This window comes from Schistocerca gregaria, chromosome 2, assembly GCF_023897955.1.
Source record: "Schistocerca gregaria isolate iqSchGreg1 chromosome 2, iqSchGreg1.2, whole genome shotgun sequence".
Taxonomy (NCBI): Eukaryota; Metazoa; Arthropoda; class Insecta; order Orthoptera; family Acrididae; genus Schistocerca; species Schistocerca gregaria.
This window is the reverse complement of record NC_064921.1, coordinates 818,575,552-818,603,266: the sequence shown is the minus strand read 5'-3', so window position 1 is coordinate 818,603,266 and position 27,715 is coordinate 818,575,552. Positions and strand designations below refer to the sequence as shown.

General features: G+C 43.4%; 1 protein-coding gene across 3 annotated transcripts in view; it reads right to left on the bottom strand.

Annotated features, from left to right (window-relative positions):
- The window catches only part of LOC126335149 (probable G-protein coupled receptor 179), a 1,457,037-nt gene that overhangs the window by 72,740 nt on the left and 1,356,582 nt on the right, over positions 1-27,715 (bottom strand). For all 3 annotated transcript variants that reach the window (XM_049998117.1, XM_049998118.1, XM_049998119.1), the window contains exon 12: positions 24,185-24,429. In XM_049998117.1, the coding sequence (XP_049854074.1) occupies positions 24,185-24,429 (245 nt within the window). The remainder of the gene's footprint in view (positions 1-24,184; positions 24,430-27,715) is intronic.

Here is a 27,715-nt window from a genome sequence, read left to right as displayed (position 1 = left end):
AAGATAGCAGAAAGCATCAGTGGGCTTTTCACAGAATAAACTAACAAGGTTCAGAGCAGTGGTGTCTGTCAAGATCCCGCCCATCACCCATTGAGCGCAAAGGATTTGAAACTAAGGACGCTGACTCCGGCAAGGAAGTAGTGCTGTCTGGGACGCGCGGAAGAGGGGGCGCGGACATCATGGTGCTGCTCGGTGGGTACGGTAAGAAGCAGTAAAGTTGGTAGATATTGGTGCAAAGTGTTTGGAAATATGGCAGGATAGGTGCAGGAGTATTCTACGTTGGTTGATAAACTTTTTTAGGGAATTTTCTTGCGTGATCTATTGTCCAGCGCATTTTTTGGCGTGCCTTGTTTACGTGGCACCATCTGTGCATCCTGCAAACTTTCTGTGATAAACGGAGTATAGTGAGTGGGTCAATATCATGATTCATAGGTTTTTGTAGTAAATTTCATGCAGTTATTTGCTTGATTCAAATCTTTCCTATTTTTAATATTGCGTTCGAGCCACATGGTTGTTCGGAGAAGATGAGGGCGGTAGTAACTGCAATTAAAATTAAAAAAAAAGGTTCAGCATCTCTGTAAATAGCCTTGCTCATTTCTTGGGTTGCGCTTTGGCATGTCAGATAGTGCGGGTGCGAACGTAAATTTGATAGTGTACAACTGCAGGAAAATGCAAGGGAGTGCTGTGGTAATGAGAGTAATTTCGTACATACTGCTCCCTAATAGTGTGACAATCAGGTACTTTAAGCCATATTATGAACGTAGTTGTAAACGAAAAGAATCCATTTTTCAATGAATAAATGTAAATTACATAAAAGTTTAAACTGCTTTTGCCCCTTTGTTTCTTCTATCGGTAACTAAAAGTAAAATTCTGGTCTGATATGCAAAAACACACAGTTAAGGCCTTCAGGCTACACGCGTTGGTTTTTTGTGCATGGATGGCGTTATCAATTGAGCACATTTACTTTTTGTTATTATATTAATTAACTTCGGGCCTAATTATTAAAAAAATGTACCAGAACGCCACTGGAAAACCACCTTCGCTACGACCCTGCCTAGTTGGCGGTGCGGGTCCCCCGCATCGTCCTCTACGCGCCTCTGAGTATGGGACCTCATCATCATCACATAAATGAAATAGTAAGTGATAGGATTACCGATGGTATTGGTAAAATTGGACTGGGGAAGAAACATACAGGAGTGTGTAAGAGAGAACCTAGGAACGAACGACTTCTCTTTGTTTGTTTTGCATATAACTGGAAAATCATAGAATTCAGTGCTAATCCACTGTCTATTTTACGCCCTTGAGAATAAAAACTCCTCTTACAACTAATAAAAGCTGCTTTGTTTATGGATCCACCTTCAGCAAAATACGATTACTTATCTTTCTTTTTATTCGCCAGACACGCTTCACTGAAGTTACAGTATCATCAATGGATTTTATGTTTTCTCCTATTAAACAGGAAAAATACTTTTTACTACTAGTATGCGAGGGTTGTCCAGAAAGTAACTTCCGATCGGAGGCGAAATGGAAACCACAGTGAAAACTAGAAACGTTTTATTTCCAGAGGTTAGGTACACCATCCACTTACTTCTGTACATAATCGCCGCTACAACTTCGACTTTTGTCGTAGTGTTGTATCAACTTTCCAATATCCTCGTCATAGAAAGCAGCCGCCTGTGCTTTCGACCTGCACTATATGCAGCTCATTGTCTGGAAAAATTTTGTCTTCATAGCCAGCGGTTCTTGTGAGTGGAGATGAGATTCAGGGGGAGCCAATTACGGACTGCATTGTGGGTGATCAAACACTTCTCATTGGAAGCGCTGCAGGAGCGTCTTCATTACCCTTGCAGTGTGCTGCCGAGAATTGGCACGAAGAAGGAACTGCTCGACAGTTGTGTTATGTGAGATGCATGACACAGGCGAAATCTCTAACCAGGCCCTCATACTTGACGGGAGACGCTATTCCTTACGCATCTTTACGTACTCACTGTTCACTCAAAACTGAAAAGAGCGACGCGACACGATCGACGGGAATACTAGACACTGCCCAAACATTTGTGTAAAGCTTTACCGGATTTTCCCAGTCCTTTCCATTTCGCAACCGATCGGAACTTACTTTCTGGACAACCCTCGTATATATAAATTTGAGTCTATAAAGTCAGTATTTACATAACTGAAAAACGGACGAGATTTTGTATACATACCTTGTTACAACATGGTGTGGGTTTGCTGAATTATATATAATTCAATGTAGTTGTTTTTTTTCCACAGTTTTCCTGTTTCATGGAAGATAACGTAAAACCCACTGATGATGCGGTAACTTCAGCAAAACACGTCTCGGAAATAAAAAGAAAAATAAGAGATTGTGTTTTGCTCAAGGCAGACCCTCTCCAAAAACAAATTTAGTTGCTAGCAGACAGGGACACAAGAGCTTCAACCTCAAAATGAAAACTTGCTTTATCACGTAACTTCTGCGCTGTCATGTAACCAAAGGAATTGCTTCTGATACAAGTACAGTTTACATGTACAAACACAAAAAAAATTATAAAATTATTTTAGTTATTTTGTACTCAATACAACGTTCTTCATGATGTTGAAAGGCAAGAGTTTTCTATTATTAATGATAAAATGCGAAATTTGTTTCTAAATAACAGAAATATGTTTTATATAAGTGCAACGAAGTATTGAAGCGATATTTGATTCATTTTTTCCTGCGTTTTTGTTTAATTTTGCTTTTATTTCTGAGGAATCTGCGTTTTCTAGCGCTATATGATACATCTACGTTTCTTTTTTTTCATTTTTACTCGACATACCTCTGTTTCACGTTACAAATTAACATTTTTCGAATAAAACCTGAACTGAACACTGCCAATTTCGATTTTGCTCTAAATACTGTCTATTTTTAAGTAAAAGGCAGGACGATAACTACGTAGAAAAGAACTGTTCCCTAGACTACGTGGGGCTTTGTATATCCTCACTAAGTTTCTAAATGGTTCATTACCTCCGGTTTCTAGGGGAATTTACTAACACATTGATCTCGTGCATGAAGAAAGTGACTGTTCTGAAGTAACGCCCAATAGGTATGTAACACACCTATCGGGCTAGTAACGCGTTGCATCGTTAGTGACTAAGGCTACTAGGAAATCTACTGCACTCTATGCTTACTTATGACAGTCTACAGTAGCCTCCGGTAGTTTCACAACTCTAGCCTTGAGTTAACCCCGACGTTATTTCAAAGGCGTTCACTGGTCGCGCTAACTTACATTGGATTTTATTTCAATATTATTTCTGCCTATTGGCCTGTTGATAATTAAGGACTTTACATGACCTTCTGTAATAAATGCAAGTTAAATTTTCCTGTCTTAGTTGAAGTCATTTTGGTCTTTATTTGTACTCTCTTTTATGGAATTATCCTTAGTAATGCCACTTTTAAACCAAGCTATGTACATTGCTAAAGGTTTTTGTCTGTCCGTGTTACACCTGCCTATTGGGTTCCAGCGCGCTTTGTAATTTATCAGCGTTATCTATGCTGGCTTTGGTGCTCAGTTGTTGTTGACGTCAGCTGGGCATCATTCTTTAAACTTGATTTATACATCCTTTTCGTTGCCCATTTGTTTCACAGTGTTTTATTTATAGTGGCTCATTACCTGTTACAATTTGATAACTAAATGTGTACTCATGTAGGATTTATTGTTATGGAATATTTCTTAACTGCATTGTTTTTCTCCATGTTTTAGGTCTTAGTGTGCTTTATTTAATCTATGTTCAGATCTATGTTCACACAGAGCCTCTGGAGCGCGGTGAAACTCTACGGTTTTATATTCAAATTAAACTGTTCAGTTTCTGATACCAATATAGCAGCACTGTCAGTTGGTTGAATACAGTTCAATTTCTCAGACCTTACCTGTTAAAGAAATGCATAATTACACGCATCAAGAAAGTTTTGCGCCAGCCCGGTTCCGAGAATTCCGGGACCGTTCCATAAATTGGAATAGAGGTTAGCATAAATATTATTTCCGCTCTTTTTATTGTTCATGAAAACCACACATTGCATGTTGTACCACCATACAGCGAACCCTCAGAGGTGGCAGTACAGATTGCTGTACACACCGGTACCGCTAATACCCAGTAGCACGTCCTCTTGCATTGATGTATGCCTGTATTCGTCATGGCTTACTCCCCACAAGTTCATCAAGGCACTATTGGTCCAGGTTGTCCCACTCCTCAACGGCGATTCGGCGTAGATCCTTCAGAGTGGTTGGTGGGTCACGGCGTCCATAAGCAGCCCTTTTCAATCTAATGGTTCAAATGGCTCTGAGCACTATGCGACTTAACTTCTGAGGTCATTAGTCGCCTAGAACGTAGAACTAATTAAACCTAACTAACCTAAGGACATCACACACATCCATGCCCGAGGCAGGATTCCAGTCTGCGACCGTAGCGGTCGATCGGCTCCAGACTGTAGCGCCTGGAACCTCACGGCCATCCCGGCCGACTTTTCAATCTATCCCAGGCATGTTGGATAGGGTCCATGTCTGGACAACATGCTGGCCACTCTAGTCCAGGGATGCCGTTGTCCTGGAGGAAGTCATTCAGGAGATATGCTGGATGGGGGTGCGAAATGTTGTCCATGAAGACGAATGCCTCACCAGTATGCTGCCGATATGGTGGCACTATCGGTCGGAGGATGGCATTCACGTATTGTACTGCCATTACGGCCCCTTCCATTACCACCAGCGGCCCCACATAATGCCACCCCAAAAACAACACTCGCTGGACAGTGTGTTAAAGGCGTTCAGCCTGACGAGGCTGGCTCCAAACACGTCTCCGACGATTGTCTGGTTGAAGACATATGCGACACTCGTCGTTGAAGAGAACGTAATGCCAATCCTGAGCGTTCCATTTGACATGTTGTTGGACCCATCTGTACTGCGTTGCATGGTATCATGGTTGCAAAGATGGACCACTCCATAGACGTCGGGAGTGAAGTTGCGCATCATGCAGCTTATTGCGCACAGGTTTAGTTGTAACACGACGTCCTGTGGCTGCACGAAAAGCATTATTCAACATTGTGGCATTGCTGTCAGGGTTCCTCCGAGCCATAGTCCGTAGGTAGTGGTCATCCACTGCAGTAGTAGCCCTTGGGTGCCTGAGCGAGGCATTTCATCGACAGTATCTCCGCCACGTCCGAACAACATCGCTTTGGTTCACTCCAAGACGCCTGGACACTTCCCTTATTGAGAGACATTCCTGGCACAAAGTAACAATGCGGACGCCATCGAACCGCGGTACTGACCGTCTAGGCATGGTGGAACTAGCCGTGTACCTACTTCCTGGTGGAATGACTGGAACTGATTGGCTGTCGGACCCCCTACGTCTACTGCTTATACATGGTTGTTTAAATCTTTGGGCGGGTTTTGCGTAAATCTCTGAACAGTCAAAGGAACTGCGTTTGTGATACAATAACCACAGTCAGCGTCTGTCTTCAAGAGTTCTGGGAACGGGGGGGATGCAAAACTTTTTTTGATGTTTCTATTTGGAGTACTCTTTTAAAAATAAAATTGTCTTTTCTAGCTCGAATGTTACGTATTTGTGAGCTAGCACATTACCATTCGCTTCTGTGTCATCGCTGCGTGGGAAGACATCAAACATGAAAGGCTGCAGGTAGTCAGCAAGAATATTCACATAGTCCAGAGCTGCCAGGCTGTCTTCGGATACTACGACAGTTCCCATCAACGCACAGGTGAAATGCCTCGACAGCATAACCCTGCCCCCACGTTCCCACCCCTGCGCTGCGATGCATGTTTTGAATGCTCGTTCTCCCGGACGACAGGGTATTCGCCTGGTGTAACAATAAACATGATTCATTCGACTAGGTGACACGATTACATAGATTCAGGGTCCATTCTCGATGATTCAGTGTCCACTGCAGTGGTAATGGACGATGGATTGGGTCGACTTGGGAACACTTAGGGGTGGCTGATTTTCAACAATGTGCTCTATATTGTCTGTTCCGAAACACTTGCGCCTGGGCTTGGATAGTACTCTATCGCCATATCTGCCACATTTCTCCGCCTACTCTGCTTTAGGGAATGGGAAAGACTGTTTTGTGATGAGCCGCGTAGGTCCTACACATAGCAACTACTTGTGGTTCTGCCGTCGTTCAGTCACTGAAACAGAGGTCACTCGACGTCAGATGCAATAACTCTTTCACCACGTACATCTGTCTCCCTCAAGTAGCATGGAGATAACACTAACATCAGTTTGAAAAGGGGCCTACTCCTAAATCCATTCTTCTGTCCTTTCACGGATGGCGCGAGAGAAATGTGGTAGAAAAAGGTACCCTGATCGAAGCGCTCCAAGTGATTGATATAGAGCAGATCTAAAAGATTCAGATTCCACCACTACTTCAGAAATGTTCCACTTTCAGATCGTAAAGGGAGTGCGTCAAGCGTAGCCAAGAAATGAAGGCGACTCCCATTAACATAACGCTGATCGATAAGAGTAAGGCGTGGCCCGCTCTGCGATCCAATCAGTTAAGTGCCTGTTAAAGCCACGCGTCGCAACGGAACGCTTCTAATTTCCAAGGTTAATCGGTCAAGCAAGAGGTGTTTGTGTTAGGTGATGGACTGCGAGTTTCCAAAGTCAAGAACCAGGTTCTTTGCCTGCCGATATCAGAGAAACTCCGGATTCAGATAGCATATTGTAAGGCGTACCCAGGAGCAGATATAGACTCAGATCATAATTTCGCAATTAATAATCGTTCACGCAGGAGAACCGTGCAAACATACCGTCGTTTAACCATCGCACAGACACCCGTATCGATGACGTAGTAATAAGCACCCTGGTGTGGAGGAACAACTGAAGGAGTAGAAAATAAATAAGTTAGCAGGTCCAGATGGAATCCCAGTTCGGTTTTAGAAGGAGTATTCTAAGACGTTGAATCTCTAATTAGCTTGCATTTATCGCTAATCTATCACCCAGCATAAACCCCAAGCGAATGGGAAAAAAGCGCAGGTGGCTCCTGTATATAAGAAGGGTAAAAGAAAGGACCCGAAAGATTACAGACATTATTTTGAACATCTATGTCCTGCAGAATACTTTAACATTTTTTCATTCCGAATATAATAAATTTCCTTGAGAGGGGAAAGCTTCTATCTACGAATGAGCACTATCTTTAAAATGCATCGTTCGTGCGAAAATCAACTTGCCTTTTTCTCATATGATATCCTGGGAACCGTAGGTCAAGGCAAACAGGCTGATTTCATATTTCTAGATTTCCGTAAAGCATTTGACATTGTGCCACATCGCAGACTATCAACGAAGGTACAAGCGTACAGAATAAGTTCCCAGAAGTGTGAATGGCTCGAAGACTTCTTAAGAAACTGAACTCACTATTTTGTCCTCGACTGCGAGTGTTCATCAGAGGCGAATGTACCGTCAGGGGTGCCCCAGGGAAGTGTGACAGGACAGTTGTTATTTTCTATATACATAAATGTTTTGGCGGATGGGGTTGGCAGCAGTCTACAGCTGTACGCTGGTGATACTGTGGTGTAGATAAAGTCCCGAAGTTGAGTGACTGAAGGAGGATACAAGATGCCTTAAACCAAATTTCTAGTTGGCCTGATGAATGGCAGCTAGGTTTAAATGTACAAAAATGTAAGTTAATGCAGATGAGTGGGAAAAACAAACCCATAATGTTGGATTAGAGCATTGATAGTGTGTGGGATGTGCATGTAAGGATTGTACTAGGGAAGGCGAATGGTCGACATTGGTTGATTGGGTGGATTTTGGGAAAGAGTGGTTCATCTGTAAGGGGAACCGTGTATAGGACACTACTGCGGCCCATTCTTGAGTGCTGTTCGACTGTATGGCATCCGCACCAAGTCGGCTTAAAGAAAAACGTCGAACCAATTTAGAGGTGGGTTACCGGTAGGTTCGCACAACTTTCAACTGGCACGCTGTTGCTTCGGGAACTCAAGTGGGTATCACTTGGGGCAAGGTGACGTTCTTTTCGAGGAGCAGTATTGAGAAAATTTAGAGAACGGCGTTTGAGGCTCGCTGAAGAACGGCAACGTGCATGATAAGGTTAGAGAATTTAGGACTCGTACGAGTACATACAGTTTGTCGTTTTTCCCTCGCTCTTTTTGCGAGTAGAACAGGAAAGGAAATGTAGTGGTACTGAGCACCCTCCACCACCAACGTACGATGGCTTGCGGAGTATGTATGTAGATATAGATAATTTAGTAGTGATGAAGAGCAGACTAAAGTTTCGTAGAAGCGTCCGGTAAAATCAAGCCGTTAAGAAGTGGCATACCGAAGTACTGACGAATAATGAAAGGAATGTGAGATTCTACATGGCTGTAGACACTTTAATTGAAAGCGACTGGACAGTTCTAAAAAGGGCACTCACAGAAGTTGGACAAACAAACGAATAAGAAAGGTAAATGTGAAGATACGTTCGGTGACAGAAGAAATACTTCAGTGGATCGACGACAGAGGGGGGTACGAAAATAATTAGAAAAAGACGGAATACAGCAATAGAAGTAACTTGGGAAAGAAATAAATGTGAAGTGCATGCCAGGAAAAGGGGAACAGGCTCCAGAAAATAAGTAAGTGCAAAATTTGAATGCACTCATTCACCGAAGAGAAAAGTCTAACATCCGTAAAACAAGAAGAAAGGACTTTAACATTGAGAATGGAATGGGAATAACAATATTAAACGATGAGAAGACAGCGGGTTGGTGGAAAGAGTAGTCTAAAGGGTTCTACCAGACGGGGGGCTTGTTTGACGACGTGATACAAGAAGCAATGGGAGTCGATATGGAAGAAATACGAAATAAGAGTTAAAAATGTTTTGGAAGATTCACGACGAAATAAAATAGGAGGGATAAATAACAATCCTTCGGAATTTATAAAATCATTGAGAGAAGATGCAGCAAACCGATTGTTAAAGATGGAATCTACGAGATTTAAAACATACCAGCAGACTTTCGGAAAGATATCATCCATACAATCCCGAATACAGAAAGGGCCGATAAGTGCGTGATGAATCGCATAGTCACCTTAACGGCTAATGCATCCAAGTTGTTGACAAGAATGGTATACAGGAGAATGGAAAAGAAAATTGAGGATGTGTTAGGTGAGGATCAGTTTGGCTTTCGGAAAGGTAAGGGCACCACAGAAGCAGTTCTGACCTTGTGATTGGTAACGGAAGGAAGACAAAGAAAAATCAAGAAGCTTTTTACGACAGTCAACCTAGGAAAAAGCGGTGGTCAACGTAAAATGATGCAGGATGTCCGAAATGCTGTTAGAAACACGTTTAAGCTATAGAGAAAGACGGTTAATCTACACTGTATGCAAGAACCAAGAGGGAAAAATAAGAATGGAAGACCAACAATTAAATGCTCAAATTAGGAAGGGAATAAGACAGGTATGCAGTCTTTCGTTCTAGTGACCAATCTATGGATCGAAGAAGCACTGACGGAAATAAAAGAAAACTTCTAGAGTATTATGAAATACAATGTGAAAGTATTCACACGTGAAGTAATAGTTCTTATTGAAAGTGAAGAAAAATTACAGAAACTGTTCCAATGAATGAAGATTGTAAGGAGCACACTATGGATTGAAAGTAAACCGAAAAGAGACGAAACTAGTAGCAAAAATGGGGTTAACTATAAACTTAACTTCAAAATTGGGGATCAAGACGTAAACGAAGATAAGTAATTTTGATACTTTCGAAGAAAAAAAAAGAACTGAGAGCACATGAAGCAGGGAGGACACAAAAAGTAGACTATCGCTGGCAAAGAGGGCATTTATGGCCACAAAATAGGTCCACTAATATCAAACACAGGCGTTCACTAGAGGAAGAAATATCCGATAATGTACGTTTGGAGCACAGCATTGTATGGTAGTACTGTGGGAAAAGTGGAAAACAAAAGAATCGAAGTGTTTAAGATGTGGTGCTACAGAAGTATATTGAAAACTAGGTGGACTGACAAGGAATGAGGAGACTCTTCGCAGAATGAGGAAAGATTCACATGGGAAACATTAAAAACGACAAGATGGTGGGACATTTGTTAAGACATTAGGGAATGGCTTCCGTGGTAGTAGACGGGGCTGTAGAGGTTCAAAACTCTACGGGAAAACAATGAACGGAATACATCCAACAAACAGCTGAGGACGTATCTTGCAAGTGTTACTTTGAAATGCTGAGGCTGGCACAAAAGAGGAATTCGTGACGGGCCGCATCAAACCAGTCAGAAGACTGGTGAGTCAGAAAAAGATAGGAAATGAAAATGTCGTCTTTCTCTGTGAGAATGCACAATGTGACAAGGGTGTATTATCATCTTCTTTTCAAAGAAAGACGCAGCACACCAAGATAAAGGAAGGCATTACGAAGATACAACGCAGAACATCCTTGTGCGTCCCACTCCTTTGGGATGTATCACATCAAATTCCACAATTGTTCATGTCCTATCTGATCACGTAAGTTTCAGGCAGCACCTCTATTGTCGACGACGGATTGTCATAACCCTGTATGACAGTGGCACGGGGGAAGACACTGATCAAACCATATTCGGCTGCGCATTACGGTACCATGCGATATTACATTGTTTAGGGCTTTGTAGATAGGAACTAGAGTGTGCACAGAATAATGTGGCTGGTAGGTGCGCAGTCGGTTGGGGAAGCATAGGGAGATTGGTAGTGGCGGGGGTTTCAGGCAGGAGCTGTCGGGAAAATGCTGAACATCTGAGGGGAAATGCCGTCTTGACCTGAAGTCTACGGTCACATTTTTTTAAATATTAAGTGGAGCCTCTCCGCAACCACGCTTCTGCGTGGATTATCCAAAAGGATACTTCAGTTTTGCTTTGGTCACTTCTCTAACTCCCAGAGAAGCATCAGGAGTTGCGAATTCTGATTTTGTGTAAAATCTACATTTCTCTTGTTCCTGTATTAAAATCTGCTGCTTTTGCCAAAACATAGCAGCTTCTACACAAAGTCACAACACTAACATGTTGTGCAGACGCAACTGCAACCGAATTCTGAAACATTAGTTTACGAATTAAGAAAATCGAGACAAACAAGGTCAATAGCTTATGAATAACCATGTCCTCGGTACAAAAATAAACGTGTAATTCTCCATTCATGTTCCAAAACACAAAGCCTTTCTCGTTTCACCAGCTGTCGATGGCCCTTAAAAATTTCGTTTTTTTTCGTAAAAATCTATAGTTTGTGATTAACACAGTTGAAAATGAAGTTTCGCATAGTAACCATACGGAAAAGTACTCTCCCCTTCTCGTATTACCATTTACCAAAATCTCGTTTCGGTATTTCGAACAGTTTACAAGATGTGGGGTATGTTACAGATGATTCACTGTGGCTTTATCACTGGTGCGCAAGACCACAAATGAGTATGCTACATAAAATCAACTTTCTCGAGATTGGTGAGAGATAGAGACCTTCATCCAAACAAAAATTCAGTAAGCAACATGTGATCCAATATGCACGAAACGCGAAATCATAGTGAACCCTATTTTCCATTTCGAACGTTTTCGTATTTTTCGCCATGTCTTACTCAAATGATAACATCACACTAACTATGACCGTTAACGATATGATAGGCACGTGGTTATGAAGCCGAAATGTCGAACTGTAAGTAGCGGAAAAATGAAATTTTTGTTGAACAGTTCCTGAAAAACGTTTAAGAAAGATTACAGGACGTGTGCTTAGATTGTGTCAGCACAGCACTTCACCAACCAGCCTTTAGTGGGAAAACAATGTCGGCATCCTTTTCCGAACGAAAACTGGTCACTGTGCAGCGGCTACCGAATCCTGCACAGTCTCCACCTACCAGGACGAAGACGCTACTGTGACAAAACGTATTTCAATTTATTTATGGTCATCAGCTTTGAGACTGATTTTATGCAGCCTACCATAATTCCCTCACCTGTGCCGACTTCTTCGTCTCATAGCAGCCCTCCCGCACAAATGCTAGAGCTCCTTTGTATATTGAAAATGTGGACAACATTCACTTGCATCTGAAGATTACTTGGTTAGTCATGTGCGGCATCTGTCCGAGAATCATGTAAACTTTGTGCTGTATGTTAGCATATTTAAACAATTTATATATTGTGTTTTTTGAGATTGGGAGTCAGCCCAGCATTTACCTAAATGACAGTGGAAACCACCTAAAAACTACATTTAAGGTGACCAGTTCACCAGAGAAAAAGTTTTTAAGCCACAATGCGAGTCTTTGGAATTACTACGCTTTTTAATAGTTCATGAATGTGATTCTCGTTTACTACCACAGGCGAAATACCTCAACAACAAAAAGGAAGCAAGAATGCTCGAATATAAACTGGCTTGCAAGTGAGAAGGTGGCTGACGGAGCATACTTTCCGACATCACCAATCCTGGTACCACACTACTGGTTCCAGGTGTCACAAAAACTGATATCTGGCAGCGCTGGGGTGAGCGCTGCATAGCGCCACTGTTTCTGCTCCTTTCTCCCTGTAGAAAATTTATGGACCTGATAACCATGGATCAAGGGCAACATGTAAATTCCTTATTCCTAGATACTTCCTAAAAACTAATCGATACAGTGCCCCACTGCAGACTAGTAACGAAGGTACGGGCATATGGATGGGTTCCCAGGTAATTTAGTGGCTCAAGGACTTCTTAAGTAATAGGACGATGTAAGTGGTCCTCGAAGAAGTCACCCTTATCCTGCCAACGACCTTATCAAAGAGGGCTGAAGAGTGGACAGAGGTTCAGGGCACTCTCTTGTCCTAGGGTGAGAAACTGCCCCTAAAGCGGAAGAATCAGTAATGATCAACGGTATGATGATGCAGAAGGCAATGGAAACCACTGCATTAAAGACACGTAACGTGTATCCACAGGACATGTGGCCTGTAGTTGAAGAAGTGTCATGATGATCCCTCCATTGGCAAAAGATTCCGGAATAGTCCCCCATTCGGATCTCCGGGAGGGGACTGCCAAGGGGGAGGTTGCGATGAGAAGACGTTTGAACAATCAACGGAAGGATAAAGTTCTATAAGTCGAGGCGTGGTTGTCAGAAGCTTGAACGTGGTAGGAAAACTAGAAAATCTAGGGAAATGCAAAGGCTCAGTTTAGATATAGTAAGGGTCAGTGAAGTGAGGTGGAAAGCAGACAAGGATTTCTGGTCAGGTAAGTATGGGTGATATCAACAACAGCAGAAAATGGTGTAACAAGAGTAGGATTCGTTATGAATACGAAGGTAGAGCAGAGAGTGTGTTTCTGTGAACAGTCCAGTGACAGCAAACCAACACCGACAACGATAGTTCAGGTACACATGCCGATGTCGCAAAGTGAAGATGAAGAGATAGAAAAAGTATATGAGGATACTGAAAGGGCAATACAGTGTGCAAAGGGGGGATGAAAATCTAATGGTCATGGGGGACTGGAATGTAATTGTAGGAGAAGGAGTAGAAGAAATGCTACATCAGAATATGGGCTTGGGACAAGAAATGAAAGAGGAGAAAGACTAATTGACTTCTGTAAAAAATTTCAGGCAGTAATAGCGAATGCTGTGTTCAAGAATGACAATAGGAGGAGGTATACTTGGAAAAGGTCGGGTGATACCGGAAGATTCCAGTTAGATTACATCAGATACTGGATTTTAAGGCATACCCAGGAGCAGATATAGACTCAGATCACAATATAGTAGTGATGAAGAGTAGGCAGAAGTTTAAGACATTAGTCAGGAAGAATCAACATGCAAAGAAGTGGAATACGGAAGTACTAAGGAATGACGGGATGTGCTTGAAGTTCTCTAAGACTATAGATACAGCAATAAGAAATAACTCAGTAGGCAGTGCAGTTGAAGAGGAATGGACGTCTCTAGAAAGGGACATCACAGAAGTTGGGAAGGAAAGCATAGGTACAAAGAACGTAACTGCGAAGAAACCATGGATAATAGAAGAAATACTTCAGTTGATTGATGAAGGGAGGAAGTACAAAAATGTTTAGGGAAACAGGAATATTAGTCGCTGAGGAATGAAATAAATAGGAAGTGTAAGGACACTAAGGCCAAATGGCTGCGGAAAAATGTGATGACATTGAAAAAGAAATTACTGTCGGAAGGACAGGCTCAGTGTACGGGAAAGTCAAAACAACCTGTGACGTTAAAAGCAAGGGTGCTAAAATTAAGAGTGTAGTGATAATTCCACTGTTAATAGCAGAGGAGAAAGCAGATAGGTGGAAAGAATACACTGAAAGCCTCTATGAGGAGGAGATTTGTCTGATGTAATAGAAGTAGAAATATGAGTCGATTTAGAAGAGGTAGGGGATCCAGTATTAGAATCAGTATTTAAAAGAGCTTTGCAGGACTTAAGATGAAATAAGTTTCAAAAAATGGTGAAATGTCTCTGAACATTATGGGACTTAACTTCTGAGGTCATCATTCCCCTAGAACTTAGAACTACTTAAACCTAACTAACCTAAAGACATCACACAGATCCATGCCCGAGGCAGGATTCGAACCTGCGACCGTAGCGATCACGCGGCTCCAAATTGTAGCGCCTAGAACCGCTCGGCCACCCCGGCCGGCATCAAATAAGGCAGAAATTCTAAAAAATCATTGGGGGAAGTGGCAACAAAACGACTGTTCACTTTGGTGTATAGAATGTATGAGTGTGGCGACATACCATCTGACTTTTGGAAAAGCATCATCCACACAATTCCGAACACGGCAAAACCTGTCGAGTGCGAGAATTAACGCACAATCAGCTTAACAGCTCATGCATCCAATATGCTTACAAGAATAATATACAGAAGAATGGAAAAGAAAATCAAGGACGCTCTAGATGACGATCAGTTTGGCTTCACGAAAAGTAAAGGCACGAGAGAGGCAATTCTGACGTTGCGGTTAATAATAGAAGCAAGATTAAAGAAAAATCAAGACACTTTCATAGGATTTGTCGACCTGGAAAAAGCATTCGACAATGTAAAATGCTGCAAGATGTTCGAAATTCTGAAAAAGTAGGGGTACGCTGTAGGAGATATGGGTCATATACAATATGTACAACAACCAAGAGGGAATAATAAGAGTGGACGACCAAGAACTAAGTGCTTGTATAAAAAGGGTGTAAGGCAGGGATATAGCCTTTCGCCCCTACTGTTCAATCTGCACATCGAGGAAGCAATGATGGAAATAAAAGAAAGGTTCAGGAGTGGAATTTAAACTCAAGGTGAAAGGATATCAATGATACGATTCGCTGATGATATTGGTATACTGAGTGAAAATGAAGAAGAATTACATGATCTGCTGAACGGGATGCAGAGTCTAATGAATACTCAGTATGGATTGATTGTAAATCGAATAAAGTCGAAGGTAATGAGAAGTAGTAGTAGTGGGAACAGCTAGAACTTAACATCAGAACATCAGGATTGATAATCACGAAATAGATGAAGTTAAGGAATTGTGCTACCTAGGCAGTAAAATAACCATTGACGGACGGAGCAAGGAGGACATCAAAGGCAGATAGCTATGCAAAAATGGCATCGCTGGTCAAGAGAAGTCTACTATTATCAAATATTGGCATTAATTTGAGGAAGAAATTTCTGAGAACGTACGTCTACTGTACTACATCGTATGGTAGTGAAACATGTACTGTGGAAAACCGAAACAGAAGATAATATAAGCATTTGAGATGTGGTGCTACAGACGTATGTTGAAAATTAGGTGGACTGATAAGGTAAGGAATGGGGAGGTTCGATGCACAACTGGAGAGGAAAGGGATATTTGGAAAACACTGAGAAGGAGAAGGGACAGGATGACAGGACATTTGTCAAGACATGAGGGACTGACTTCCATGGCACTAGAGGGAGCTGCAGAGGGCAAAAACTGTAGAGGAAGACAGAGTTTGGAATACGTCCAGCAAATAATTGAGGACATAGGTTGCAAGTGCTACTATGAGATGAAGAGGTTAGCACAGGAGAGGAATTCGTGGCATGTCGCATCAAAACAGTCAGTAGACTGATGACCAAAAAAAGTGGCCCTTGACTGCGAGACCGAGTGAGATGGTGCAGTCCTTAGCACACTGGGCTCGCTTTCGGGAGAACAACGGTTCAGACCTGCGTCCAGCCATTCAGATTTAGGTATTCCATTATTACTCTAAATTACTCCAGGCAAATGCTGTGACGGTTCCTTTGAAAGGGCACGGCCGATCTCGTACCCCATCCTTGACATAGTTCGAGCTTGTGTTCAATCTTAAATGACCCCGATGTCGATGGGAAATTAACCCATCCTTCCTTCCTTCCTTCGAGGGTGAGTGTTCATCAGAGACAAGGGCACCGTCAGGAGGGCTCCAGCTAATTATAAAAGAGGCCGTGTATATAACACCAGTATAGTTCATTCTTGAGTACTGCTCGAGAATGTGGGATGACCAGAAGGTCGGATTAAAGACGACACTAACGCAGTTCAGAGGCGTTCTGTAGATCTGTTACCGACAAGGTCGATCAACACGCGAGTGTTACAGAGATGGTTCGTGACATCGAATGGGAAACCTGAAAAGAAAGGGGACGTTCTCCGTGCGAAATACTGTTGAGAAAATTGACATTTGAAGTTGACTGCAGAACGATTCCGCTGCCACCAATATACATTTTGCGTAATGGCCACAAAGTTAAGAGAAATTAGGGCTCGTACGGAGGGATGTACATAGTCGTTTTCCCCTCACTCTACCTGCGAGTGGAGCAGGAAAGGAAATTACATTTTGTGACACAAGGCAATCACTGCCCTGTACCTTCAGGTGTTTGTGGAGTATGTATGTAGCTGTAGATATAGAAGACTCTCTGTCGCTTCTTAATGTACAGTTCTGTGTGTTAGTTCTGTGTGACCCACAATGAGCTCCACGGAGGCTAAATTCCTTCACCATATCTGAACTATCATGAAAATCGACGATAAATAATCTACGTGCACGCCCAAGTGTTCTCTACAGACAGAAGCTACAGAAGGATGTCATTGGTTGGAGCATCACATGCTACACTGCTCCTTTCCATTGTACAACGCCCCTCCACCCGCTGTAGTAGTGGATTATAGTTTTCGCAGCCAACAGTTGAAGTTTTTTTTTATACTGATTTTATGGAGCGTGGGCATATCTCTGCTGACCATCTGTGATCGGTGGTTGTGGACTTTGTTGGGCGTCACAAAATAATGAGATGCGACTGTAGTCAAACGTAAAAGCTATACTGATTATGCTCATAAAACTAAAAGAAAATGGACTTTGTCTATTTTCGTGGAAAGGGGGCATTTATTACCGTCTTTCAATAGTTGCTTTATTATATGAGTCGAGTTGATGTTAAATACTCCAATGCAGAATGACGGGCTGCTGTGGGCGAATTCCCTAACAGGCCGTGGCTCTCTCACGGTCGGGATAGCAGACATTTACTACTTTTTTGAGGGCTGCCAGCTTGAAGATACCCTCGCTTTAGGTGGCAGGGGCTTCCTGTTTTGCACGCAGCCGACTTTTGAAATGGCCATCTGGTGCGTTCTCTGGATGGGCAGGGTTATACTACTTCATTTCCATTTTGTGTTGTCAAGGACCATGGCCTCTAGGCACGTAGCATATCGCGAGTGTCGCAAAGGGACCGGCATCGGGGTCACGCCGGGCACAGCCACTCTCTGCCTAGGGGGCGGTGTGTGGGGGCTCTGTCGCTTTATTTTAGATGAACAAGTTGCACTTTATTGTGTTGGCATAGGAGCTCCCAAGGTGGTGGCCAGATGGGTGAAAGCCAAGTGCGGCCAGCGACCGCATAGGATGGCAGCAAAGGGCAGGCAGTGAGGGCACAGAGAAACTACGAGACATTCAGCGGAGCAGCTGACCACTTCAAGAAGCCTGTGCCCCAGTGTAGGAGGATGGAGGAAGGGAGGGGTGTAGGGAGGGAGGGAGGAAGAGAGGCTCGAGGTTTGGCAGTTTGTGGACGCCTATCGAGAAGAACGCACGTTCAACAACCGCCCCTCTGCAGTCTTTTAGGACGATGATATTCCTCAGTACATGTGCTGCATTATGACCCTACATTATGAGTGCTGCTTTTTCATTACAATTTCGAAGTGTAATTAGAACTGTGCCACATTTTTCTTATCAGCTGTGGTACTGTGTATTGGCTTCGATTTCCTGGGATGTAGATGGTTTTTTAGCAGGCAGTTGTAGTGAACTCTGATGTCAAACAGTGATAGATACAGTATGCTTACAGGTAATACACTTTTTAAAATCCTCTCTGTCCAACACCAGCATCTCGTCAGCTGGAACATTATTCCCGCCAGAAAGAATAGTTATAGTACCTTACATCCTTGCCTTATTCCCGTCAGCTTGTAGGTGAAGGGTAGAGTTTGAGTGTATGTATCAAAAAATGGTTCAAATGGCTCTGAGCACTATGGGACTTAACATCTGTGGTCATCAGTCCCCTAGAACTTAGAACTACTTAAACCTAACTAACCTAATGACATCATACACATCCATGCCCGAGGCAGGATTCGAACCTGCGACCGTAGCAGTCGCGCGGTTCCGGACTGAGCGCCTAGAACCGCTAGACCACCGCGGCCGGCTGAGTGTATCTGTCACTAGTTTCGAGTGGTATTGCGAAATTTTTTCCCAACAGGATAACACTAGTTGTATGGTGTCGGCAATTTTTTAGTTGTTTTGCGCTTTTAAGCCATCCTTTTGTAGCGCTACGCATATAGTTGTGAAAATACGTCTGATCATTGTGATTAATTACGTAATTAGAATCGATCTTTGCGTCAGATTGCCGAAAAAGAAATAGAGTGCACTAACCTAATATTCCTCTCACGCATCTGGACACTTTCCATCCAGTATAATCAGGGTTCGAGCCCTGGAAAGAGCACCGCCATTTTTAATTTTCCGTCAATTCCAAGCGCCTTTGATGGTTTAATTGTCTTAGGGGAGTACAGTTGGGCTTTCCGCCAAGGCGGACCAGGGTTAGAGTCCCAGAAAGGGTACTGCCACTTTCGATTTCCCGGCAGAGTTTCGTTGTGGAAACTACTAAAAGCATCTCTCATTGAAGTTCGCGCTAAACAGCTGTAATGTCACGTATACGATAATGCTTAGAGGGGAACGAGTCAAAAATACGTAATTTTCAACTGATAGTTTGTAAAACGCATGTTTCAGTATTTACTAACTGTTCTGCGAGTGTACGTGTGTACACCTAACAATGTATTGTATAATACAGATAATAAACAACAATATGTGTTAAATGTATTGTTTTGGAAGCTACTCGGAGTAGGGCAAATGTCCATATGAAGGTTCTGCTTAAAATGATCATTCCTGTCTTCTTCCTGACTACTGACCATCCAATTGGAGACCTTATACTGGGTGGGGCAATAAAATTGGTCTGGAAGAGTGGATATGACTGGATGTGGATGTATGCATATAACCACAACCTCGTGACGAGCACCTCACGTGTACGCCCGCAACGCGATCCACACCAGTTCAGAGGATAGTGCGGGGTATGTCAGTGTGAGTGGAGCAGTGGTGCTCACAGTGGAGCAACGGGTGTTGGTTGCGGAAAGTTACGTGACAACAGGGTAGTGCAAACTGTGTGTTCGGATGTTTGCTGAGAATTTAAATGAAGTTAAAGTGCCAGAAAAGAGGGCCATGCAATGCTTAATCGTTAAATGGTGTCAGAATAGGATCTGTTTTGAACCAGTCAGGAAACATTCTGAAACTTGGCAACACACTAGATAAACTGGCCGCCACAGCAGAGAGTAATTTGGAATGCTACCATATAACCTTTCCCCCCATGAACCATGGACTTTACCGTTGGTGGGGAGGCTTGCGTGCCTCAGCGATACAGATAGCCGTACCGTAGGTGCAACCACAACGGAAGGATATCTGTTGAGAGGCCAGACAAACGTGTGGTTCCTGAAGAGGGACAGCAGCCTTTTCAGTAGTTGCAAGGGCAAAGGTCTGGATGATTGACTGATCTGGCCTTGTAACAATAACCAAAAGGGCCTTGCTGTGCTGGTACGGCGAAGGGCTGAAAGCAAGGGGAAACTACAGCCGTAATTCTTCCCCAGGGCATGCAGCTTTATTGTATGACTAAATGATGATGGCGTCCTCTTGGGTAAAATATTCCGGAGGTAAAATAGTCCCCCATTCGGATCTCAGGGCGGGGACTACTCAAGAGGATGTCGTTATCAGGAGAAAGAAAACTGGCGTTGTACGGATCGCAGCGTGGAATCTCAGATCCCTTAATCGGGCAGGTAGGTTAGAAAATTTAAAAAGGGAAATGGATAGGTTAAAGTTAGATATAGTGAGAATTAGTTAAGTTCGGTGGCAGGAGGAACAAGACTTCTGGTCAGATGACTAAAGGGTTATAAACACAAAATCAAATAGGGGTAATTTAGGAGTAGGTTTAGTAATGAATAGGAAAACAGGAATGCGGGTAAGCTACTACAAACAGCATAGTGAACGCGTTATTGTGGCCAAGATAGATACGACGCCCATACCTACTACAGTAGTACAAGTTTATATGCCAACTAGCTCTGCTGATGACGAAGAAATTGAAGAAATGTATGATGAAATAAAAGAAATTATTCAGATAGTGAAGGGAGACGAAAATTTAATAGTCATGGGTGACTGGAATTCGAGTGTAGGTTAAGGGAGATAAGGAAACGTAGTAGGTGAATATGGATTGGGGCTAAGAAATGAAAGAGGAAGCCGCCTGGTAGAATTTTGCACAGAGCACAACATAATCATAGCTAACACTTGGTTTAAGAATTATGAAAGAAGGTTGTATACATGGAAGAACCCTGGAGATACTAAAAGGTATCATATAGATTATATAATGGTAAGACAGTGATTTAGGAACCAGGTTTTAAGTTGTAAGACATTTCCAGGGGCAGATGTGGACTCTGACCACAATCTATTGGTTATGACCTGTAGATTAAAACTGAAGAAACTGCAAAAAGGTGGGAATTTAAGAGATGGGACCTGGATAAACTGAAAGAACCAGAGGTTGTACAGAGTTTCAGGGAGAGCATAAGGGAACAATTGACAGGAATGGGGGAAAGAAATAGAGTAGAAGAAGAATGGGTAGCTTTGAGGGATGAAGTAGTGAAGGCAGCAGAGGATCAAGTAGGTAAAAAGACGAGGGCTAGTAGAAATCCTTGGGTAACAGAAGAAATATTGAATTTAATTGATGAAATGAGAAAATAAAAAAATGCATAAATGAAGCAGGCAAAAAGGAATACAAACGTCTCAAAAATGAGATCGACAGGAAGTGCAAAATGGCTAAGCAGGGATGGCTAGAGGACAAATGTAAGGATGTAGAGGCTTATCTCACTAGAGGTAAGACAGATACCGCTTACAGGAAAATTAAAGAGAGCTTTGGAGATAAGAGAACCACTTGTATGAACATAAAGAGCTCAGATGGAAACCCAGTTCTAAGCAAAGAAGGGAAAGCAGAAATGTGGAAGGAGTATATAGAGGGTCTATACAAGGGCGATTTACTTGAGGGCAACATTATGGAAATGAAAGAGGATGTAGATGAGGATGAAGTAGGAGATACGATACTACGTGAAGAGTTTGACAGAGCACTGAAAGACCTGAGTCGAAACAAGGCCCCCGGAGTAGACAACATTCCATTGGAACTACTGACGGCCTTGGGAGAGCCAGTCGTGACAAAACTCTACCATCTGGTGAGCAAGATGTATGAAACAGGCGAGATACCCTCATACTTCAAGAAGAATATAATAATTCCAATCCCAAAGAAAGCAGGTATTGATAGATGTGAAAATTACAAACAGTTTAATAAGCCACAGTTGCAAAATACTAACATGAATTCTTTACAGACGAATTGAAAAACTAGTAGAAGCCGACCTCGGGGAAGATCACCTTGGACTCCGTAGAAACAATGGAACACGTGAGGCAATACTGACCATACGACTTATCTTAGAAGAAAGATTAAGGAATGGCAAACCTACGTTTCTAGCATTTGTAGACTTAGAGAAAGCTTTTGACAATGTTGACTAAAATACTCTCTTTTCAATTTAAAGATGGCAGGGGTAAAATACAGGGAGCGAAAGGCTATGTAAAATTTGTACAGAAACCAGAAGGCAGTTATAATTGTCGAGGGACATGAAAGGGAAGCAGTGGTTGGGAAAGGTGTAAGACAGGGTTGTAGCCTCTCCCCAATGTTATTCAATCTGTATAATGAGCAAGCAGTAAAGGAAAGAAAAGAAAAATTCGGAGTAGGTATTAAAATTCAAGGAGAAGAAATAAAAACTTTGAGGTTCGCCGATGGCATTGTAATTCTGTCAGAGAAGCAAAGGACTTGGAAGAGCAGTTGAATGGAATGGACAGTGTCTTGAAAGGAGGATAGAAGATGAACATCAACATAAGCAATACGAGGATAATGGAATGTAGTCGAATTAAGTTGGGTGATGCTGAGGGAATTAGATTAGGAAATGAGACACTTAAAGTAGTAAAGGAGTTTTGCTGTTTGGGGAGCAAAATAACTGATGATGGTCGAAGTATAGAGGATATAAAATGTAGACTGGCAATAGCAAGGAAAGCGTTTCTGAAGAAGAGATATTTGTTAACATCGAGTATAGATTTAAGTGTCAGGAAGTCGTTTCTGAAAGTATTTGTATGGAGTGTAGCCATGTATGGAACTGAAACATGGACGATAAATGGTTTAGACAAGAAGAGAATAGAAGCTTTCGAAATGTGGTGCTACAGAAGAACGCTGAAGATTAGATAGGTAGATCATATAACTAATGAGGAGGTATTGAATAGGATTGGGGAGAAGAGAAGCTTGTGGTACAACTTAACTAGAAGAAGGGACCGGTTGGTAGGACATGTTCTGAGGCATCAAGGGATCATCAATTTAGAATTGGAGGGAAGCGTGGAGAGTAAAAATGGTAGAGAGAGAACAAGAGATGAATACACTAAGCAGATTCAGAAGGATGTAAGTTGCAATAAGTACTGGGGGATGAAGAAGCTTGCACAGGATAGAGTAGCATGGAGAGCTGCTTCAAACCAGTCTCTGGACTGAAGACCACAACAACAACACCATATAATCAGCGAATCACGTCGATCATGCGGGAAAGTGCTCCATCTGCACATGCATCCTTCCCGAGTTCATGCATTCAACCCAGCAAATACTCCTAAACTCTTCCAGTTTTGTGAGTGGCTGTTCACTGGGATCTGTTCTTTTTTTACCAAAATCGTTATGCCAATTCATGGAATCACAGGTTTTGGGCAGTGGAGAATCCGCATAATTTCCACGAAACAACATCGCATGACCAGAAGGCTGGGGTTTGGTGTGCAGTGTCTGCACGCCGAATTATTGGTCCCATCTTCTTTCATCAGACGCTGACTTCCTCATGTCATATTGCCAGTATTTTGAAACCATTTATGGCAGCATTTATGAATGGTTCAAATGGCTCTGAGCACTATGGGACTTAACATCTGAGGTCATCAGTCCCCTAGAACTTAGAACTACTTAAACCCAACTAACCTAAGGACATCACACACATCCATGACCGAGGCAGGATTCGAACCTTCGACCGTAGCAGTCGTGTGGCTCCAGACTGAAGCGCATAGAACCGCTCGGCCACTCCGGCCGGCCATTAATGAAGGAGTGAACGATCTACAGTTACGTCCAACAGGATAGAGCATCTCTCCATACAGCTGACCGATCCTTGGAGCGCATTTACACAATCTTCACTCCTGATGGAGTTGTTAGCAGAGGCCAGGCTGGTTGCGCTCGAAGCTGGCCCCTCAGGTCTGATGTGTTAGCGCGCGATTAATTTGCGTTGGGAGCCCATAAGCCTAAGCAACAGCCGTCAATGTCCTCAAGAACTGCAGCAATTCCAGCAGTCCAGCTTCGATCGGCTTTGTCAACTTGCTGTCCAGGGCCCAAAAGCGCCGAGAGATGAATGGTGGATTCTTTCAACACCTGCTGTTGGCTGGTAAGTACTGTTTTCCTTTCCTCTGTTGTGTGCCTTTGTACCCTGGAAGTCTATTCTCCAGGTCACTTTAGTTTACCCCATCCGATAGATATAGGGAGAACACGAAGCTAGTTGGAAGTAGCTGTAGAGGTAGAACTGGAGAACAGGTGACAGTCGATGTCTGGCTTGCGGTAACAGCCTGGTCAGAGACAGCAGGTGGTGGCTGACCTTGGGCAGGAAGACGCAGAGCAGACAGCCGGTGCCGGTGAGCTGGGAGCGCGCGAGGCTGAGCAGCAGGAAGGCGCGCGGCTCCAGCTGGCTCCAGAGGGCGGCGCGCGCCGCGTAGAAGGCGGCCGACCCCACCAGCTCGATGCAGAGCGCCGCGCACAGCCAGCGCCGCTCCTCGTACGGCGACGCCGCGTTGCGAGACGCGAAGCCCAGGTGCAGCCCGAACGCCACCATCAGCAGCTCACCTGTCCACACACGCCGCCGCGCAGCGGCCACACCGCACAGTACAGCTACTTATGCACCACAGTCACCACTGTTATCGTTATTATTATTAGTACGGTAGATGCACTTGCACATCAGTAGTTTTGCTGTGCTGAATAATGGTGAGTAACTAAGAAACTGTTCGTGCGCTAACGTCAGATGCCCTCAGGTGTCTGCCTGTTTGGGTAAGCATAGCTCGTGATACGTGCCTGCCCCATCCCCCAGTCTCTGCGTCCTCTCAACTACCCTAGCGCACGACGGTGCAGCACACACAGCGTCGCTAGCGAGCAGTGTGTCATCGGAGGTGCATCGCCAGAAGCTCGCGTATGTACACATTGTGCTACTGAAGCAGATGTACAGTATAGTACAACGTGTACATTAAACACAAATTTGATAATATTTAACACGATTTATGTTACCTGATGTAAGCAAAAGATGTTCCGTTGCTTACTTCACCCTGTTGGGGGACAATGTTACTTTTTACTTTCTAAAGTAGTCTGTGCACTTCCTCAGGGTTCAAGCTGTTTGTGTACCAAATTACATCGAAATTAAAGTAAGAGATCTCGGGTTTCCAGCCGCATCAAATGATTCAAATTATACGAGTTTTCAGGCAAGCATTCATTAGCCATTTTCAGATGGTATGACTGCCAGTGGGCTGCTGGTACGCCCTTATATGCATTAGCAGCCACTTGTTCACTGATGCTCGAGTATCGCCGTATACAGTGATAACCAGAACATTATGACCATCTGTTTAGTAGACTATTTGTCCGTCTTTGGAACAAAATACACCACTGATACTGCGTACCATGGACTCAAAAGTTTGTTGGTAGGTTTGTGGAAGTATGTGATATTAGATGTCTACTCACACGTCATCTAATTCTCTTAAATAATGGGTCGCTGATTTGCGTACACGGTGATGGACCCCGTTAGCGACCCGTGCTGGCCTACAGGATTTGCATCAGGTTGGTCTCTGAGACATTAGGCGTGAGTTCACTACAATGCTTTCCAAACCAAGATAACATGGTTCTGCCTCCTTAAAGATTACATCGCCGTCGCGGGAGACGTCAAGCATGAAGAGATGCAGGTGGTTCGCAGCTGTCGCCATGTCTTCGATTAGTGCCACAGGTTCCATGTAAATTCAGCAGAATGTTTCTCATAGCATAATACTGCTCCCACCAACCTGCGTCTATGGCGCGCTGCACATTCCGAGCCGCCGTTCGTCTCGATGAAGGCGTTTGTGGAGAAGACGATCAACTAAGTGTAGCAAAAATGTGATTCGCACGAAGAACCGCCGCGTTTTCATTGCTCGACTGCTGAATGTTCAACAATGCACTCTGAAACACTTGTGCGTTCACAAGAATTGTACTTTCTTGGCAGAGATGCTATAAATCACCATCTGTCCTACTCCACAGAGCACACAAGCCTCCGAACCCCACACTCTATGAAATGTCGTGGACGTCCAACTACTTAGCGCCTAGTGGTAGTTTCACTGTCCTTTTTCTGTAGATGCTCACGACAGTAGCACGTGAACTTTCGATCAGGTTCGCCGTTTTCTGGATACTCGTTGACGGCTTCATGTAATAATAATCTGTCCTTCGTCAAAGTCGCTTACCTCAATGCATTTCCCCGTTTGCGACTCACATCTTTGTTAGCGTGAACCCCCGTCCGTGACAGTTTCGCTCGCGTAATTTTTTTACCACGTCACGTGCCCACAACGCCACCAGGCAGCATCCAACGTCACTGTCATAATGTGTTGGTGTATCAGTGCATTTGGATACGTTGACTCGTCGTTCAGTGTACCAAGTTATCGCTGAATTACAATGGATAAAGGCTGCTTGGCGCGGCTGGAAACACGAGAACTTTTTAATCACCGTTATCGCGGCGTGACTCTGCACTCTTACACTACATCGAAATACGTTCTGTGATTTAATCATGAAAACATAACAGAGTTTTTGACATTTATAACATTGTCATGGAATTATAGATTACACATGTTGAGGACTGAGGTAGCATGTATTCATTAATTTTGATCTTATTATGTCGAACATATCAACCAATAAAGCACTTTCACGTATATGATACAGTTCAAAACTCAAAAAGTGAATCGCTTTCTGAAAGAGTAATTATTGTTCACTAGTTCTCGCAGTATTATTCAAATCAATAAATATTTTGTACGACATACGTTCCAAAGCAACTAGTTGTTCCCATGGGTTCGTTCTTATATCACATCGAAATCGGTTGTGAGATTTAGTTATAAAACCGTAGCACGTAGTATGGAATATTATTATCACAGGGCCACCACGCTAAGATGCAGATAAGCCATCTACTGTATCTAACCGGTCCCACAGGGTATACGAATCAAGTCTGTATGGAACATCAGTGCAGATGCATACTGAGGCAGCTGAGGAGTTTTGTCGCGTGCACAGTGTTGCCACGGTCCAGCGGGCAGAGAGCAGTAGAGCAGACCGCCATTTCCGTCTTTCAGAGCGAAGAACAATATCCGGCAGGATGTAACTGTAGCATGAGACGGGCTCTGTAATCAGTGTGGGACCTGAAGTGACAGTTAGAAAGCAGCAAAATATCCAACGACTTCTGAAACGAAGCCCAAAGTTATCTGTCCATCGCCATTCCAGAGCATTGTAGATCTCTCTCACGTCTTTTCCCCTCCTCCATGAACCATGGACTTTGCCGTTGGTGGGGCTAGTTTGCGTGGCCCAGAGATACAGAGAGCCATACCGTACGTACAACCACGATGGACGGGTATTTGTTGAGAGGCTCCTGAAGAGGGGCAACAGCCTTTTCGGTACTTGCAGGAACAACAGTCCGGATGACTGACTGATCGGGCCTTGTAACAGCAACCAAAACGGCCTTACTGTGCTGGTAGCGCAAACGGCTAAAAGCAAGGGGAAACTATCGCCGTATTTTTTTCCGACGGCGTTCTCTTGGGTAAAATATGCCGGAGGGAAAGTAGTTCCCCATTCGGATCTCCAGGTGGGGATTTCTCTAAGGTGATGTCTTTATCAGGAGAAAAAAAAACTGGCGTTCTACTGATAGGAGGGTGGGATGTCAGATCCCTTAATGGCCCAGGTAGGTTACAAAATTTAAGAAGGTAGACGGATATGTTAATGCTAGACGAAGTTGGAGTCAGTGAAGTTCAGTGGCAGGGGTAACAGGACTTCTGGTCAGATGAGTACAGGATTATAAAAACAAAGTCAAATAGGGGTAAAGCAGGAGTAATTTAATAATGAATAAAAACGCGAATAAGCCTTT